The sequence below is a fragment of the Aedes albopictus genome, chromosome 2, assembly GCF_035046485.1.
Source record: "Aedes albopictus strain Foshan chromosome 2, AalbF5, whole genome shotgun sequence".
NCBI lineage: Eukaryota > Metazoa > Arthropoda > Insecta > Diptera > Culicidae > Aedes > Aedes albopictus.
Window position 1 is genome coordinate 239,162,709 of NC_085137.1, and position 14,563 is coordinate 239,177,271.

The window sequence follows — 14,563 nt, forward strand, 5'->3', positions numbered from 1 at the left end:
GGTCGTACAAATTGTTCTTGAGATCAGATCCTTAAGTCTACGGGTGTAACGGTAACTTCTTTCATGATACAAAGCTATGATTTGTAATCTATCATGTCCAGCAAGTCTTCTGAAAGTTTAAGAGACCGTATCACATCAGTCGGGATATTCCAGGTCATCCAAACTGTTCTTGAGTTCAGATCCTAAAGTATACGAGTGTAACGGTAGCTTCCTTCATGATACAAAGCTACGATTTGTAATCTATCATGTCCAGTAAATGTTCTGAATGTTCAATGGACTAATGATCAGATCACCTGGCAATGCAATTATTTATGGAGAAAACACAACAAATTATTATTGTAGATTCCAAGGACTTCAATATAGGACAGTTTGAACGACTCTGAATGTCCCAAAAGTTGTTAATAATATCTAGTAGTCATCAGATTGGTCTAGTAATTTCGGTTGATTATGCAACATTTCTCAGTATAACAGATATGGCTACTGTTACGAGTATAGACCTGAAGTTCTGAACTACAAGGTAGTTTGGCTGACCTGGAATATCTCTATAATGTCTATAAATGGTATTATAGACTTCAAGAGTTTCACGGATCCCAGTAGATTATTCAATGTTTTTATTTATGGCGAAAACACATAAAATTATTCTTGTAGATTTGAAGAGACTTACACTATAGCACAGTTTGGAACACCTAGAACATCCCTGAATATAAAACACCTTTTGATATTCTTGGCGAAGGTTAAATGAATAGGTACATATGAACGTAACCCATATCCGAATTCAGCTTTTAGAACAATTGGTATGTAAATTATTTTGTTTCTCCAAACTTCATGGTGTTCAGGATGTTCTAGGTTGTCAATAGAGTTTCAAATATTTTCCCATTTTGTCATAATATAAGAGACTCAATTTGCAACAACTTTGCCGAAGACATTGTTTTGTGCTGTTTTATTAAATGTGTGAATTGATACATCCGTTTCTATTCTATTATTCTATTATATGTGACCCCATATAATCCCTCCAGCTCCAACGGGTTTAAGTACCGTAATCCGGGGTATCATTGATCAGCGGGGTAACATTGATCGGCTTGACCCACCTCAAACAAGCATTTTACATTGAATCAGTTTCTACTATGGAATGGTATATCGTAATCTGCTATCATTTAGCTATTAGGGTAAATCGCCAATTGTTGCACGGCTAAAAACTCGCCAATTGTTGCACACCTCATAAGAATAACATGGAGTGTGCAACAATAGGCGAGTTTTTAGCCGTGCAACAATTGGCAAATTACCCTAAATGACATGCAATTTAAGAAAATTGAATTTCATAAACATTGAATTAAATCGATTTATCCATAACTGTGTTTCGTAACGCAATGAGATACACTGTCAAACATTCATGCTTGGCGTGAATACTAGATATAATATGAGGTTCGAAATCACTGTATTACTTCAATATGATATCCTAGAGTTTGATTTAATAAACGAAACTTTTATGAAAATGCTATTTTTCAGTAAAATTTACGATTTATTAAAAGTCGACTAGGCACGGTAAAGGCTGGGTATGCTGCGCAATTCAGATCCCATTGTGATCCACTAGCCTCTGCCCAGCAACTCCTATCCCTACCTCCACGCGGTACCGGCCGGAAACTATGAGCAACCTTAGGGAAGATCGGGTAACCAACCCCGGTGGGAACTTTGGTCATAGGCTGACAGGGAAGGGGGGGTTTGCTTCGGCAAACCTGAGCGTCTGTTCTCCAGGAGGAGCGGCTCACAACAGCGTCTGATCCCCATGTTAGGGGCGGCTGATCTACGTCCGAGTGCCAGGGAAGGACTCTAAGCTCAACTGTGCACTATGGTCCTCCGGAAAGTAGGGGGTTGGTGTCAGGCCCTACGAGCCAGCCGTAAAAAACCATTGTAACGGAAAATCAGCAACAGAATAATACGAATCGAGACCAACGGCAACGACCCCAGCGAACAAAAAGGACTTGCGATTGGAAACTCGGTACGTGGAACTGCCGATCTCTCAACTTCATTGGGAGCACCCGCATACTCGCCGATCTACTGAAGGACCGCGGGTTCGGCATCGTAGCGCTGCAGGAGGTGTGTTGGACAGGATCCATGGTGCGAACGTTTAGAGGTAATCATACCATCTACCAGAGTTGCGGCAACACACGCGAGCTGGGAACAGCTTTCATCGTGATGGGTGATATGCAGAGGCGCGTGATCGGTTGGTGGCCGATCGACGAAAGAATGTGCAGGTTGAGAATCAAAGGCCGATTCTTCAACTTCAGCATAATAAACGTGCACAGCCCACACTCCGGAAGTACTGATGATGACAAGGACGCATTTTACGCGCAGCTCGAACGCGAGTACGATCGCTGCCCAAGCCACGACGTCAAGATCATCATAGGTGATTTGAACGCTCAGGTAGGCCAGGAGGAGGAATTCAGACCGACGATTGGTAAGTTCAGCGCCCACCAGCAAACGAACGAAAACGGCCTACGACTCATTGATTTCGCCGCCTCCAAAAATATGGCCATACGTAGCACCTTTTTCCAACACAGCCTCCCTTATCGTTACACCTGGAGATCACCACAGCAGACGGAATCTCAAATCGACCACGTTCTGATTGACGGACGGCACTTCTCCGACATTATCGACGTCAGGACCTATCGTGGCGCCAACATCGACTCCGACCACTATCTGGTGATGGTCAAACTGCGCCCAAAACTCTCCGTCATCAACAATGTACGGTACCGGCGACCGCCACGGTACAACCTAGAGCGATTGAAGCAAACGGATGTCGCCTCAGCATACGCGCAGAATCTCGAGGCCGCGTTGCCAGACGAGGGTGAGCTCGAAGAGGCCCCTCTAGAGGACTGCTGGAGTACAGTGAAAGCAGCCATCAACGACGCAGCCGAGAGCACCATCGGGTACGTGGAACGGAATCGACGGAACGAATGGTTCGACGAAGAGTGCAGAACGGTTTTGGAGGAGAAGAATGCAGCGAGGGCGGTAATGCTGCAGCAAGGGACTCGACAGAACGTGGAACGTTATAAACAGAAGCGGAAACAACAGACCCGCCTCTTTCGGGAGAAAAAGCGCCGCCTGGAAGAAGCGGAGTGTGAAGAAATGGAACTGCTGTGCCGTTCCCAAGAAACACGGAAGTTCTATCAGAAGCTCAACGCATCCCGCAACGGCTTCGTGCCGCGAGCCGAAATATGCAGGGATAAAGACGGAGGCCTCTTGACGGACGGACGTGAGGTGATCGAAAGGTGGAAGCAGCACTTCGATCAGCACCTGAACGGCGTGGAGAACGTAGGCACGGGAGCCCACGGCAACGGAGGAAACGACGACGCCAGTGCAGCGGAGGACGGAAATGAACCAACTCCCACGCTGAGGGAAGTTAAGGATGCCATTCACCAGCTCAAAACCAACAAAGCAGCTGGTAAGGATGGTATCGCAGCTGAACTCATCAAGATGGGCCCAGAAAAGTTGGCCACCTGTCTGCATCGGCTGATAGTCAGGATCTGGGAAACCGAACAGCTACCGGAGGAGTGGAAGGAAGGGGTAATCTGCCCCATTCACAAGAAAGGCGACCATTTGGAATGTGAGAACTTCAGGGCGATCACTATTTTGAATGCTGCCTACAAAGTGCTATCCCAGATCATCTTCCGTCGTCTGTCACCAAAAACAAATGAGTTCGTGGGAAGTTACCAAGCCGGCTTCATCGACGGCCGGTCGACAACGGACCAGATCTTTACCGTACGGCAAATCCTCCAGAAATGCCGTGAGTACCAGGTCCCAACGCATCACCTGTTCATCGACTTCAAAGCGGCATACGACAGTATCGACCGCGCAGAGCTATGGAGAATCATGGACGAAAACGGCTTTCCTGGGAAGCTGACTAGACTGATTAAAGCAACGATGGACGGTGTGCAAAACTGCGTAAGGATTTCGGGTGAACTATCTAGTTCATTCGAATCTCGCCGGGGACTGCGACAAGGTGATGGACTCTCATGCCTACTCTTCAACATCGCTCTGGAAGGTGTGATGCAACGAGCCGGGCTCAACAGCCGAGGAACGATTTTCACAAAATCCGGACAATTTGTGTGCTTTGCGGACGACATGGACATTATTGCCAGAACATTTGGAACGGTGGCAGAGCTGTACACCCGCCTGAAACGCGAAGCAGCAAAGGTCGGACTGGTGGTGAATGCCTCAAAAACAAAGTACATGCTGGTAGGCGGAACCGAAAACGACCGGATCTGTCTGGGTAGTAATGTTACGATAGACGGGGATACTTTCGAGGTGGTGGAGGAATTCGTCTACCTCGGATCCTTACTGACGGCTGACAACAACGTGAGCCGTGAAATTCGGAGGCGCATCATCAGCGGAAGTCGGGCCTACTACGGGCTCCAGAAGAAACTGCGGTCGAAAAAGATTCACCCACGCACCAAATGCACCATGTACAAAACGCTAATAAGACCGGTAATCCTCTACGGGCACGAGACATGGACCATGCTCGAGGAGGACCTGCAAGCACTCGGAGTTTTCGAGCGACGCGTGCTAAGGACGATCTTCGGCGGTGTGCAGGAGAACGGAGTGTGGCGGAGAAGGATGAACCACGAGCTCGCTGCACTTTACGGCGAACCCAGCATCCAGAAGGTGGCCAAAGCCGGAAGGATACGGTGGGCAGGGCATGTTGCAAGAATGCCGGACAACAACCCTGCAAAGCTGGTGTTTGCAACAGATCCGGTTGGCACAAGAAGGCGTGGAGCGCAGAGAGCACGATGGGCGGACCAGGTGGAGCGTGATTTGGCGAGCATCGGGCGCGACCGAGGATGGAGAGCGGCAGCCACGAACCGTGTATTATGGAGAAATATTGTTGATTCAGTTTTATCTTGAATTTGATGTAATACTAAATAAATGAAATGAATAAAAGTCGACTATCAATTCCTTAAGCAATTGCCTACCTTTAGGCGTTATTCGTGGTTTAGAGGATTTTAATCCTAAAATAACTTGAAAAGTACATTATTTGTAAGAATTTAGACAACATATTCGAAATCAGCGACCCCGAATTTAGTAAGTAAGGATATTTTCAACACAAATGAACATTGATCACTGACATGATCAATGTTACCGCAAATCAACACAATCAAAAATTAGATTTAAAAACCCTTTTAAACATGTTTTAAAGTTTTACAATACTTTTTCGAGTAGCTTAACACAAACTCAGAGGGCCAGTACTTCTTTTAAAAATATAAAACATGTAACATTTGCTTTAACAAGGGAATTATTCAAGAAAGATCGAAAATTCTGATCAATGTTACCCCGGATTACGGTACTTGGAAATTACATTTCTAATGCATAACCTTCAATTTTGTTCACAAAAGCAAGATCAGAAATACTTGGGATACATTTTTAGATAACTCCCTACGATGAGCTTTAAAAAATCTTCTGTCGAAATTTACGATGAATTTGAAAGATTTTGTCATTTTGTAACTATATGTTACTATAATCAAAATGAAAATCTAAATCTTACCCTATTCCCTGCGATCGCAGATCAGTCCCACTAGATTTTTTACCTATATGAAACGAATGTGTGATTGCAGGCAGTGCATGCATCCATGAATAATTGAGTGTAAGACAATAGCAGTAACCTGCCACAATCGCTAATTTAAATAACGCCACAGGCCTATCGCAGACTACGTTATACATTCATTTAGAAAAATAAAAGTGATTCAAATATAGGAGATGGAGATATTAACATACCACAACACAATGCAAAGGGCTATAACCGGGCGGTGTGTTCGGCCACACCAGTTAGTAGTGTCTGCACGCAAGGGTCCAACAACTTGCACTTTTCCATTCCAAAAGAGAAAAAAAAATCGCTCAAATTGTTATTTTTCTTTTGCATTCTCCATAGAGCCATCCGGCGAGGTAATACATCTCGTCGAGCACACCACATCATCCAGTTCGGATTCGATCTTTACGGATCCATGCACGCCCGTTGGACCATTCGCCACCGAAATCAACGAGGCCTACTACTCGGAGGAGGATCTGATCGGGGCCCAAAACGGAGAAACAGAATCGACGCCCGTCCGATCGTTGGAAGCTATAATAGCGAAGAAATTGCAACAACTTAGTGTTCATAAGGTGGATTCGATCGATCTGAATGCCAACAGTGTTAAAGACACCGAGGAGCGGTGGAGGGAAAAACTAACGGTCGCCAATGTTTCGAACATAAGTGTGAAAAGTGGCGTCGATCAGCAACAGCAGCAACAGCAGTGGTGGTTGGGAAAGTGTGCGGTGGAAAATGTGAACAACATCAGCTTGGATGGGCGCCAGTTTCAGTGTGTAGTGGAAACCAGCGAAGTAGAGTCCCAAACCGAGGGTGAAGAAATGGAGCTCAACTTTCGGAACAATACGGTCAATCCTTGTGGCACGGTGCAGATCCAAACCGACCGACTCGGAACGCCCACCGATGAGTGCAAGGACAAAAGCATCTTCAATGTGGCGCGCGTGAAGAAAGTCGAACTGTCCGAGATCAAAACGCCCAACTCGCTGTACGCAACTCCTTGTAAGTATAAAATTTGTTTAGGGTGTCCCAAAAAATGGAAACACAATGTTTGGAACGAATGAAATGATGTGATTCGACGCTGATTTTTCATTTGGGCGTAACTGACATTTTCGAGTTCTATTCATCGATCTTCTCTTTGTGTTATCACAGAATGTGTATTGTTTTCCAAAGATTTTTTTGTTGAAATGCGAAGAAGACGACTACATGTTGCTATAGAAACAAAAAGAATAATGGTTTTGTTTGTTTTGATCAAGTTATTAGCGAAAGAGAGAGTCGACGAAGAGAAATCGATCAAGTCAATTAGGCCCTTATGAAAAATCATTGTCGAATTATTTGGTTGGAGTAGCATTTTCTGGACAAATAGAAGTTTAGATAAACTTGAAATTTGTCGATTAAAAAGACACATTCGCTTATCTCTTATAGTAAAACCTTGGATAAATATAAATTTTCCTAATATCTATCCATTTTGTGGCGTCTACTACGTCAGATTGCAGATCAATGTGGGAAACAGAAGCGAAGTGATGATTGCAATCGCTGGCCCACAGAAGACCGTATAATATACCACTTTATCTACAGAAGTTTATGCTGGGATGTCGGAATGTCTTTTTCTTCTTGACAGTGTTGGTAAAATCACATTCAAAGTGTGACTCATGAACCGCTCCTGCGTGAGCAAACTCGCGCGCGATTCTGAATCATTTTCTCACGCGCGAGATTTTTATGCAAAATCTCGCTCTCACGAGTCAAGCGCAGAAATCTCTTTCGCTTGTAGAACGAACCCAAATCAATTTGAACGACATCCAATGTTTGCTTTTGTTCTGTCATATAATCAATAAGAATACCAAGAAATAAAGCAATGAGTGAAATCGCGAGTCAACTCATGCATGATTTTTTCGGCGGTGAGTTTGGCGAGTCAAGAATCGCGCGTGAAACAACTCAAGCATGAGATTTGAGAATTTGAGTTTTTACCAACACTGCTTCTTGATGTAACGTCCCCACCGGGGCAAAGCCTGCTTCTTAGTTTAGTCTTCTATGAGCACCTCCACTGTTTTTAACTGAGAGCTTTCTCTGCCAATGATTTTGCGCGCGTATATCGCATGGCAGGTACGAAGATACTCTATGCCCAAGGAAATTTACTTTACAAAAAGTTCTTGAAACTACCGTGAATCGAACCACAAATCTGAAGAACCGAATGTCGGTTTAAACTGAAAAGTTGATCGATTGGTTACCCCCTGGTGGTGACCAATCGATCAACTTTTCAGCGCAAACCGACATTCGGTTCTTCAGATTTGTGCTCTTGAAAATTCGAGTTGTGGCTTCGTCATATATTCACCTTAAAGTGGGTCAATGTTGTCTGGGAAAAATGAAAATTAGTCGCATCAACCTGATCCAAGTAAGCGTCCAAAACAACTGTGCAATATTTGAGAGCGATTGATTTCGTCCCCGCATTCCGCATTGCGATTGAAATTTGTATGGGAGTTAGTATAGAAAAACTCACTTTCCTGCATGTTTTATCATAAAGGGCTTAAATTTAGCTTCAACTACACCATCGATGACCCGAGCAAAGTTCAACAACAAAATTATAGCTAATCGAAAACATGATTTGTAATCAGCAACAAATAGATATCATATTTTGATATCAGTTTATATAAGGGTAATTTTCCAATTGTTGCACGGCTAAAAACTCGCCTATTGTTGCACACTCCATGTTATTCTTATGAGGTGTGCAACAATTGGCGAATTTTTAGCCGTGCAACAATTGGAAAATTATCCTAATTAAATTTGATTTCAAATTTTGTTTTCGTTTTGCGTAATTTTAAATTATTACAAACATTTAGTATTAGAATAGTTTTAATTTTTTAATAAACTATGTATAGTAATTCCTTGAATATATCATTAGTACAATTATATTATTGTATTTATGTTTTTACAACAATCGAAAAACTCTACATTCAATGATTTTTAAGTTTTCTTGCACTGATAACAAAAACAGTTATCAATTTGCCATCATCGATAGCAGGAATTGTTATCAATTTGCTGTCACAGGAACATTTTTTCTGCTTTTACTTTTTATATTTTAACCGTTAAAACGACCAAAACGATAACAACCTGAGTAATCAAAATTTGCAATATTAGAACATCAAAATGTGTTTTCAATTTACTGTTAGACTTTGCTCGGGTATAGTCTTAGATATCTATGTACACACTTGGAAAAAATCACCGACTTCGGTAATTTTTTTACCGAAATCTCAACCGTTAAGTTTTTTACCGGAAAAATCGGTGACGTTTACCGAAATTCGTTAAATTTTGACAGATAAACGATAACATTTTACCGAAATTTGGTAATTTTTACAGGATTTCGGTAAAAAACCATTACCGATCGCTCAGCTGTTGAGATTTCGGTAAAAATTACCGAACGCGACTAGCTGTGTACATATGTGCCAAAAACTTTATCGAAGACCACAAAGTGATGCGACACTTGTGACAAAAGTTACACTCCCGTTCAAAAGTTTGGGGTCACCCCCTCAAAAACTTGTCATTTTTTTAGGCCCATATCTCCGCCAATTTGCGTCCGATCAAAACCCTAGGTTTCATTCAAAAGATAATAAGTCGAAGAAACTTTGAACATGATTTTTTCATTTCATTTATTTAGTTCACATCAAATTCATGATAAAACTGAATCAACAATTTGCCGCCATAATACTCGATTTGCAGCTGCAGCTCTCCATCCTCGGTCACGCCCAACACTCGCCAGATCACGCTCCACCTGGTCCGCCCATCGTGCTCTCTGCGCTCCACGCCTTCTTGTACCAACCGGATGGTTAGCAAACACCAACTTTGCAGGGTTGTTGTCCGGCATTCTTGCAACATGCCCTGCCCAGCGTATCCTTCCAGCTTTGGCCACTTTCTAGATACTGTGTTCGCCGTAAAGTGCAGCGAGCTCGTGGTTCATCCTTCTCCGCCACACACCGTTCTCCTGCACACCGCCGAAGATCGTCCTTAGCACCCGTCACTCGAAAACTCCGAGTGCTTGCAGGTCCTCCTCGAGCATCGTCCATGTCTCGTGTCCGTAGAGAACCACCGGTCTTATTAACGTCTTGTACATGGTACATTTGGTGCGGGGGTGAATCTTTTTTGACCGCAGTTTCTTCTGGAGTCCATAGTAGGCACGACTTCCACTGATGATGCGCCTTCGTATTTCACGGCTCACGTTATTGTCAGCCGTTAGCAAGGAACCGAGGTAGACGAATTCTTCTACCACCTCGAAAGTATCCCCGTCTATCGTAACATTGCTGCCAAGGCTTGTCCTGTCTCGCTCAGTCCCACCTACCAGCATGTACTTTGTCTTAGCCGCATTCACCACCAGTCCGACCTTTGCTGCTTCACGTTTCAGGCGGGTGTACTGTTCTGCCACCGTTCCAAATGCTCTGGCAATAATATCCATGTCATCCGCAAAACAGACAAATTGGCTGGATTTCGTGAAGATCGTACCCCGGCTGTTGAGCCCGGCTCGTCGCATAACACCTTCCAGGGCGATGTTGAATAGTAGGCAGGAAAGTCCATCACCTTGTCGTAGTCCCCGTCGAGATTCAAATGAACTGGATAGCTCACCCGAAATCCTTACGCTGTTCTGCACACCGTCCATCGTTGCTCTTATCAGCTTCCCGGGAAAGCTGTTCTCGTCCATAATTTTCCATAGCTCTGTGCGGTCGATACTGTCGTATGCCGCTTTGAAGTCGATGAACAGGTGATGCGTTGGGACTTGGTATTCACGGCATTTCTGGAGGAAAAAGATCTGGTCCGTTGTCGACCGGCCGTCGATGAAACCGGCTTGGTAACTTCCCACGAACTCATTTACTTTAGGTGATAGACGACGGAAGATGATCTGGGATAGCACTTTGTAGGCGGCATTCAAAACGGTGATCGCTCGAAAGTTCTCACACATTAACTTGTCGCCTTTCTTGTGGATGGGACAGATTATCCCTTCCTTCCACTCCTCCGGTAGCTGTTCGGTTTCCCAGATCTTGACTACTAACTGGTGCAGACAGGTGGCCAACTTTTCCGGGCCCATCTTGATGAGTTCTGCTGCGATACCGTCCTTACCAGCCGCTTTGTTGTTTTTGAGCTGGTGGATGGCATCCTTAACTTCCCTCAGCGTGGGAGTTGGTTCGTTCCCGTCCTCTGCTGCACCAACATAGTCATTTCCTCCACTGCCTTGGTCCTCCGTGCCTACATTCTCTTCGCCATTCAGGTGCTCGTCGAAGTGCTGCTTCCACCTTTCGATCACCTCACGTTTGTCCGTCAGGAGGCTCCCTTCCTTATCCCTGCATATTTCGGCTTGCGGCACGTAGCCTTTGCGGGATGCGTTGAGCTTCTGATAGAACTTCCGTGTTTCCTGTGAACGGCACAGCAGTTCCATTTCCTCGCACTCCGCTTCTTCCAGGCGGCGCTTTTTCTCCCGGAAGAGACGGGTCTGCTGCTTCCGCTTCTGTCTGTATCGCTCCACATTCTGTCGGGTTCCATGCTGCAGCATTACCGCCCGCGCTGCATCCTTCTCCTCCAGAACCGCTCTGCACTCCTTGTCCTCGTTGAACATGATTTAAAAGAAACTTTTTCAAAAAATTTTGTATGTAAACTTAACCCAAAGTTGCCAAGTTTTCTAAAAAATGAATATAAACTTACGGCAGTGTCGCTGGAAATTGGGTCGACCAAATTTTAAGTTGAGAGCGGTAATAGAACCCATTTTCTATTAGCTTTCAGCTGCTTTTTACAGAACTTAGCTAAAAAATCTAGAAAAAAAAAGTTATTAAGTAAATTAAATCTTCATGTCATCGACCAAAAGTTTGGGGTCACCCCTCAAAATGTTGTATCGGCCAAAAGTGTGACCCCACATCGTAAAACATGGAAAAGTGATTTGTTGATATCTTTGTCATCTTTCATTCAATTTTAATTCTTCTTGGCTTATTTGAAACAAAATGAATGATACTCACTGCATAGACATTGAACCACACATATTTGTTGAAATTTACATACTAAAACTTAACGTAAAGTTGCCTCATTTTTTTAAGTGTGGTGAAATGTGTTAACTTTACATAACATTTTTATATACAAAAATCGTTAAATACGTTAAGTTAAAGACATCAAACGTAAATTTAGTTAATTATCTTTGAAATGAGCCAAAAAGATTTAAAATTAAAATATAGATGACGAAGATATCACCAAATCACTTTTACATGTTTAACGAAAGTGACCCCAAACTTTTGGCTGATACATCATATTGAGGGGTGACCCCAAACTTGGTCGATGACATGAAGAGTTAATTTACTTAATAACTTTTTTCCTAGATTTTTTAGCTAAGTTCTGTAAAAAGCAGTTGAAAGCTAATAGAAAATGGGTTATATTACCGCTCTCATCTTAAAATTTGGTCGACCCAATTTCCAGTGACACTGCCGTAAGTTCATATTCATTTTTTAGAAAATTTGACAACTTTGGGGTATGTTTACATACATTTTTTTTTTTTTAAAGTTTCTTTTAAATCATGTTCAAAGTTTATTTGACTTATTATCTTCTGAATGAAACCTAGGGTTTTGAAATCTGACGCAAATTGGCGGAGATATGGGCCTAAAAAAATTACATGTTTTTGAGGGGGTGACCCCAAACTTTTGAACGGGAGTGTATAACGTACAGAATAAGTAGTGTTAGTTATATATCAACTGAAGAGCCAACTGCTAATAAATTTACCAAATATAATCAGAATTCTTCGATGTGTGTTCGATTCTAATATTAATTTTGAATTAGAAAGATTTTCACAACGTTTTAAGGAAATATTCATAAGAAAAAATGTTTACGGATTTCGAGTGCTTCTATAAATATTTTTTTTATCTATTCCTCTTTTCCTCGTTTTGAGCGATCAACGATCTACGTTATTGTGTAGACCGTCACTGTCACTAGACTGCCCTGTGGTTTTCCGCACACCAAGAATTTTACTTTTTTCACAAACCTCGGATCGATTTGCGGTCTTCGAAGAAGTTTTTCGGCATATTCTGGCCTATACTTTAACGTCGTAAGTTATATGGTCTTAGACAAATTTTATCAACTTATGAGAAAAATACAAAAAGTACGTTTTCCCATACAAAACCCCATACAAATTTCAATCGCAATGCGGAATACGGGGACACAACCAATCGCTCCCAAATTTTGCACAGTTATTTTGGATGCTAAAAGGAATCGAATGGTTCCAAAAAATTGACCTTGTTAACCTCTTCTACTGATCATGCTGGATTGGATACCCACGCCCTTACAGCTGTGGCCATATGGGTCAGTATGTCTTGAGAAGGAAATGATTTTGTTGCGAAGGTCCCACATGTTGTGCATAGATGTCAAGCTAACAGTAAGGTGATAGATTGTTTGTCTATTACTTTGAAGATGATGCCAAACATTTCTCTGGTTGCATAGTACTTGTAGGCGTCATATATTTAATAGATTGACACTGTACTGTGAAATTGGAAGGAAGGGAAACGGCTCTTTCAATCCGTTTGTGACTCTTACCAAGGCTACGCTACGACCGACATGAATATCCAATAGTTGTACATATATCGTCGGTTTCCTGCAATAAGGGCACAACTAAAAAAATGTGAATTTTCCCTGGCCAAGATCACAGGGTTCGACGGTATTAAAGTGAAGGATGTTAATTGTAATTCTTGTAATGAAAATATCACCTTTAACACTTTAACCCTTTGGAGCCGGAGGGGTCATATATGACCCCGGTGATGAAACCGAGCATAACAAACGTGTTCGACACCAGCGAGGTTGCGTCGACAGCGGCGAAAAAATCGGCCCCAAAAGGTTAATGCGCCTCCAACGGTTCATTGCGAACCGGCTGCTACAGATGGAGTATGGCTGATCTTTCAGAAATGCTCGATAAACAGGAGGGACCTGCTGGGGCCTAGTAGTTTCTATACCCAGAAAACAGTTCCGGTCGATTGAGTCTGGGAAGGTTCCGAGAGTCGTTGTGAATCATAATACAAATTTTTGTGTTTTGTGACGAATCTCGGAATCTTTTTTGAGTCAGCAGACTTTGAACTGTTTCCTGGGCTTCCCACTATTCGATTATTTTTTACAAATACACCATACACATACAAATTTAATTCAAATATGAAATAATTAGTAGTATCTCGCGTACTCGATTTGCTAATACATAGTTCTCAACATTTGATGTGCTTTCGTGATTCAATTTTCACTATAATTTTTAATATCAATTTAAAATAACTAAGAAACTTATAGTGGGAAGTGCAGCATTTAACAGTGCTTGCTTATAGATTCGAAGCTAACGTGTGATCAAGACAAGACGAAATCGACAAAAACTGACTACTTCGACTTTGACTAACGTAGACTATTTATGACAAATTAGATACTTTTACATTTTTCGACTGAGTGTATGAAAGGTTTTCTTTAATATGGACTTATTTGGACCGATGCTGATAGGGCTAGGGATGTGGACGAAAGACAACTTTCAAAGATAATAAAAACAATACTAAAACGAAAATCAACGAAAATGGACATAACAAACACATCAACTATCTAACAGATCATAGGCACACCAAAGATTACTGAATTATAGGGCACAGCATAAATATGAACAATAACATTCTTTAAACCTTGACATGACAAAAAAACTAATACAAAATCGACCATATGACAAAACCGAAACTTTCACACCTTTTACCGTAACCTTCTGAGTCAGTACGCAACAGTGTCTTACTGGACGACATGTTCCGTGCACGGCTGGTGAACTGCTTTTGAAGGATTACGTTCTCTATCCTATCCAAAGGCCTAGTGAACTGTCGTTGTCCGCGCAAACACGAGACGCTTGTGCGCACAGTGATAGGAGAGGTTTCTACGTCCGTCGGCGTGCCGCTAGGAACCTTTCCAAAAACAAAACTAAAAAAATGTGAATTTTCAGAATAAGCGTTTGAAAATTGAAAATCT

At 42.5% G+C, this 14,563-nt stretch overlaps 1 protein-coding gene across 4 annotated transcripts in view; it reads left to right on the forward strand.

The window, feature by feature from the left end:
* The window catches only part of LOC109420070 (protein cappuccino), a 70,854-nt gene that overhangs the window by 19,230 nt on the left and 37,061 nt on the right, over positions 1-14,563 (forward strand). For all 4 annotated transcript variants that reach the window (XM_019694372.3, XM_062851394.1, XM_062851395.1 and 1 more), the window contains one exon: positions 5,924-6,577. In XM_019694372.3, the coding sequence (XP_019549917.3) occupies positions 5,924-6,577 (654 nt within the window). The remainder of the gene's footprint in view (positions 1-5,923; positions 6,578-14,563) is intronic.